The 6,000-nt window shown below is 35.3% G+C and overlaps 1 protein-coding gene across 1 annotated transcript in view; it reads left to right on the top strand.

Annotated features, from left to right (window-relative positions):
* TLCD3A (TLC domain containing 3A) overlaps positions 1–5,690 on the top strand; it is a 64,365-nt gene extending 58,675 nt beyond the window's left edge. Inside the window, exon 5 of the mRNA XM_075195042.1 lies at positions 3,204–5,690. Coding sequence (XP_075051143.1) covers positions 3,204–3,473 — 270 coding nt within the window. The 3' untranslated portion in view covers positions 3,474–5,690. The remainder of the gene's footprint in view (positions 1–3,203) is intronic.
* The last annotated feature ends 310 nt before the right edge of the window (positions 5,691–6,000 follow it).

Below are 6,000 nucleotides of genomic sequence, written 5' to 3' on the forward strand. Positions count from 1 at the left end.
CTGCCTGTCGTATAATACGTTTATTGTAGCCTCTCACTCGTAATCTGGCCTTAAGTTCCTTAGTTCTATTTGAGCATACCTGGACGTCAGAGCAATTCCGTTTAACCCTAAGTAATTCCCCTTTAGGGATGCCCTTGATGACCGCAGGATGGTGGGAACTTGACGAATGGAGAAGGCTATTTGTAGCCGTTTTCTTTCTAAAAATATCCGTATTGAGGTGTCCATCTGCTGTTTTGGATATATTGAGATCCAAGAAACTAATATTTGTTTCATTAATTTCTGACGTGAATTGTTTTATAGGTTTTATAGGGTATCACTTAGCTTAGGGTAAATAATGATTGACAATCTGTACACAATATATATAAAAAATAAAAATAAAAAAAATCTATATATTCAATTAGGATAAGAATTAGTAAGAGTTTTTATCTATAATAATGATTAGCACTAACGACATTGCAACTGTCACCATTCATCACCAACACAGATATATACTTTAATAATTTATTTACAATAGACATTGAAGACTCAATACAAAGAGTCACGAGGTGTTAAATATTTTTGTTTTTATTTAGCATTACCGGTTACCAGCACAAACGATATGTCAGTGCATGGGGTCATCATACAATTACAGACTCTTTAACCCTACCAACACTTACCCCTGTAAACACTCAATAAGGATCTCCAATAGTTCAGATCAAAAGTGACTACAATCATGTATAAAGAATCTGTTACATAATTGTATTTTTCGCATTACCACAACAGCACATTGACATTTAATGCCATATATTACGGAGATCAATGATACGTCATCAAAGGGGAGGTTCCCCCACTATAAAGGAGACACGCCGGAACAGTTCGGGTCAGCCTTGAAAAAGCTCAGCGTAGTGAAACGCGCGTCGGCGATTCACGCGCTGTTCGTCTCTCTTAATACTATAAAAAGCATTTATCAGAGATCTGAGATTATTGGGGAGCGGGGTGTATCAGAAATAGGACGCTATTTACTCTACAGATCAGGAATAGGCAGTCTATTTATGCAATCATACCAATAAGAGGGCTACGATCTAGCAAGCCGAGATAAAGGCAGGATGTGCCCTAATTGAAAACGTGGCACACTTGTAGTAGTAATTAACAATTCCAGGTTTAGCTGTCACCAATATTTAGTATGAAACCAACATGTCTCAATGTCAAGAGTATATAGAAGCGTATGGCATATCATACTTACATTTCTAATGGTTACTCCTAAGTAATTTATATAGAACAGTAACCTTCCAATTCAGTTGGACAATGTATCCAAGATTATACATAATCATTAACCTGGATAGGGATATCTGATTAGCAATAAGTCCTTTCATTCTGGGCTCTCTTATTACGGAGAAAGGGGAGTCTAATAAGACAGAGTTATTGCTAGACTGCAACTCTAGCCCCATTATTTAATCTATGTGATCTATGCATTTTGAAAGATCACAGGATTAACCAAACCCCAGATCCATATACGGAGAGACAAAACGGCGCGTACTAGCAGAGATTGCTAGTCTTAACAGTAGTCTAACAATCATATAGGTTTAATTAGTCATATACACATTTTAATATTTCACTGCTCTATCAATTATTTTTGTTGTTATTTTAATGCATACTAATAAACTATAATATGTTTTACAAATCATTTTATCCTAAGAGTGCCCCATTGAAACACTAAGGTTCTCTGTTGATTCATATTTCTCATATTTAGTGTGGGAGCACCACCTCTAGGTTTCTGGACATATATATAAATAAAATACTAAAAATATGTATTATATGGATATTAACAATTGAACAACCATTACCTAGTAGCAATTAGGATATTCCTGGTGCGATTTTCACAAACTTTATCTATTTGCCATGAATGTCAAACAAATCTGCTTTATGGATACAATTCTAACCAATACAGCTAATACAAAACTGCCCAACTGTATAAACACATAGTGTAAAAGCAGCGAAAGAAGCTACAAATAAAATAATTGCAAATGTTTCAGAAGAGCATGAATAAGCAAATTAAAGTAATTTGAAATACATAACCTTCTGTGAAACCAATACAATTACTTGGTTAGAAAAAGCATGAACCGCCATTTTCATTTCCGCTATTGCCAAGCTCTCCCATGATATTTAGCAAGTGACAGGCAAAGCAGCATCATGGATGAAACACATCCTTTTGGTGGTGTTTGGGCATTTTATAATTAGATCAGTACAACATTGTTTTGTTTGCTTTTTATTTCAGTTACCCTGTGAATCCAGGGTGAAAATCAGTTGTTGTTTTTTTTTTAATTAACAGTTTGAATATCCTTTCTTTGTCCCATGTGTGCAGAATAGAACAACACAACGGTTAATATAGTTTATCTTATGGGAGTGTCAGAGATTCATTGATCTCTATGTCAAAGTGCCTCTGCTGCCCACCCAGACAGCATTTGTATATGTGGTGTAGAGGTCACACCATTTTCTCGCACTCTCCATCAACTCATGTTTTTACTTTCATCTGTGTAGCCAGCTGAGATGGCATGGCATAGAGATAAATGGATCTCTATGGTATGCTATTTTTAAGCACAGCTAAGACAACATTTGTATAGACAAGCCCTTAGATATGAAAGTGCTACTAAACTAAAAGAAAACTGCTTTATAGAAAAGAACTATACGTACTCCCAAGTATACAGTACATGTGAAGTTTAAATAATTAAAAATATAAGAAGATAAGGCTTGTTCTTTGTGGTAGCAACCTTCTGAAGAAAACTACAGGGAGCCTTTCACAGCCTAAAATACAGACATAGCAGAAATGTATAAGACCAGCACCAAAAGATGATAGAGAATCTTATACTCGTATTGTTTGAAAACAGAAGAAAGGGTAGTGCTTGATTCGCTCCCAGGATATAGTAGCTCCCAAACATAGCTCCAAAATAAATGCAATGTTCAAAACTATCCAACAGAGAGGGACCCCAGATGAAAGAGAAAAACTAATATAGTGCGTGTAACGTTCAAGAATATAGTGACAAGTCAAATGCATTACGGTGGTATGTCTGAAAATATAGAGAGGATATATGAAGTGTCAGCATATGGGAACTTCTACATATACTACAATTTTGCATATTATATTAGTTTGTTTACTAGCCCTAAATATGTAGTAATTGCTTCAAAAATTGTGCATTAAAAATGTTTTTTTTTTTTTTTTTTTACAGATGAATTTGCAAAACTCCTTCTTGCACAAGGTGAATGGTGCTTTTGTGCTACTAACATTTTTTGTCTGCCGCATCCTGCTTTTTCCTTTTATGTACCACGCCTACGGGAAGCAGTATGGGATCCCATTGTACAGAGTGCCTTTCAACATTCCTCTGCACTGCAACATTGCAAATGCCTCACTTATAGCACCACAGTTATATTGGTTTTGGCTCATTTGCAAAAAAGCCTTACGACTATATAACAAATCCACCTCCAACAAAGACAGATAATGATTGTGTGACATATAGCTGTGTTTGAAGAAGATAAGTCCCTCTCAAGCAGTAGGGACTGGCAGTACTTTTCTTCCGATTGTGTTACAGTGTCACTGCTAGTTCATATCAGTTCTGTTCCTAGAGCTCTGGTCCAGTTAATGAACATTGGTGCCATGCAGACTACTTAATATATATTGAAACAAAAACATTATGGAGTTTTGTTACAGGTTTCGCAGCTACAAAAACACAACATTTCTCTTTTTTGTTAGGTACGAAATGATAGTGGTTTTATATGTCCCATGATTTTCTACATCAGTATTGCACTATATTTGATATGAGTTATCTGACAAATGTTTATATTACATCATTTTGTATAATTAACTAGAGTGTACAACTTGCTTATAAAACAATTACCTAGTGTTTCATTGAAATAGACCTCTGTTTTTATGAACCACAAGTAGCAAAACATTCTTATTAACGCCTAGTTGTGCTTTATATTTCCTGTAAACAACATTTTCAATTGTAAAGATTAGGAAACATGACATTTTACAGTATGGTTTCTCATTGTAAGAATTTTAGAACACCCACCTTTTCTGATAAGAAAAGCATGGCGTTTTAACGTCCGGATATGCACATTCAGTTTAACATTAAAGTTAAAGGGGGACGCAAAATGCTGCTTGCAGGTCGGGCATTCTAAAACGCCTGTCTGACACTGCTAGTTATTTCCAATTGCAATAACTTGCTGAATAAGTGCATGTTAGAAAATGCCTTTAGCACCAGTTAAATAATAGAGCACTTAACAGGCTGGTAACATATTTGTGTCTCTAATGATTTGTTTTATGTTATGAGCTGGTAAGTTTCTTCTTTGTGAATGTAGTTAAGTATTTATGATATACACATTAGTTTATTCCCAGGTGAATAATAATGTACTGTCTTTAATGACCAACTATATCAGTTAAGATGGTCAGCTATTGGTGAATATTTGGGTGTAACGTAATGGAGCACCCTTATTGTGCAATATGTAACATAAAGCACATCAATGTCTCTCAGGATCATTCTCATTGAGTATGTTAAAACAGGCCTAAGCTTAGCATGCAGGTTGCCATATATAAAGAAATATAAAGAAAAAGTTACATTCACCAAGAAGAAGTAAGTTTCAGGAGGTTATCAGAATTGAAGATTTTTTTTTACACAAGACTAATTGTTGCAGTCTTACACCAAACTTCCTTCCTACCTTTCAGAGTCTCTTCAGTTGGATCATGCTTAGGGAACTTTTACATATGTATTTGTAAAGGTAATGTAATGTACTATTATATTGCATCAACTTCTATTTTAGATGTTGTGATCTTCTGTGGCTCTGGGTGCTGTAAACAGGAAGGAAGGGTGGCCATACACTTAGAACAGATGGATTTTTCATCTAATTTGCATAGCTTGCCTGCAGAGAACCCCATATATCATTATCGTTTATTTGCAAGGCGCAACAAAATATTCTACAGATTTACAAATCCTACAACATACAAATTGCACATAAATCAGAAGTACAGGATGTGCAGACATGAAAGATTGGGTAGAGAGAGACCTGTTTGTGAGAGTTTCTATATGAAGACAAACCCTTAAGATGCCTAGCTAACACGTCCAATAGTCCCCCATCCCAGTTGTTTTACAGAACATGTACTTTAAGCCTTACACTGTACTAATTCTAATTTTATCATTTTAATGCATTTGTCTCAAATAGAAAAAAAAGCACAATGGCGACACAGCAGAAGAAGCTATAACCACATACTGGCAGAGTAACAGATCAAAGTATAAGTAGAGGTCAGGAAAAGCAGAAAACACAAAAACAAATATAAAGTGGTTGTTTTTTGTTTTACCTCCTTCAACTGTTAACTTATCAAAGTCTTTTTAATTGACATCTAAGATTTGCCTTTGTATAGAAATGTCTATCTAAAGACCCATGTAGTACATTACGAAGCACTTTATGTGAAATCATCGCAGCAATTGTAGTCAGAAAATCTTAAGAGTAGAGTTCACTGTAAAATGCCAAATTAACACTTCTACTTGGCATTTAGTTTTAGAATTGTTTTTGTAGGGGAGTGGGTGGCCTGGTTAAACTTTAAATATGTGAATATATAGTGGCGCTATATAAATGATGATGATGATGTATCATTTTATTATATTATCTGTTGACATTCCAAGAAAATAGGGAAGATAAAAAAAATGCATAAACAGAAGGAAATATATATTACCAGTTCCCCTTACTAGAATATATGTCAGGCAGAGAAAACATAATACAGAAAGAATAACTTATTTGACACAAACAATGGCAAGCTGTGTTGCACATTACATACTTTGGTATATGCGAGAGTAGCACTCCTAAGGGGACTTCCTGTGACATTTGTCTCAAACGTGGTACAGTTGTACTGTAGTGGTCAAGACCCATTACACTGCTAACTATATTAGTCTCAGCAGCACTTGTTGGACTTCTGAGTGGATAGTAAGAAGAGTGGTGAACACACCCCTTTAGTTCCTGTGGCAGGTGACATTG

Source organism: Mixophyes fleayi, chromosome 2 (genome assembly GCF_038048845.1).
Source record: "Mixophyes fleayi isolate aMixFle1 chromosome 2, aMixFle1.hap1, whole genome shotgun sequence".
Lineage (NCBI taxonomy): Eukaryota > Metazoa > Chordata > Amphibia > Anura > Limnodynastidae > Mixophyes > Mixophyes fleayi.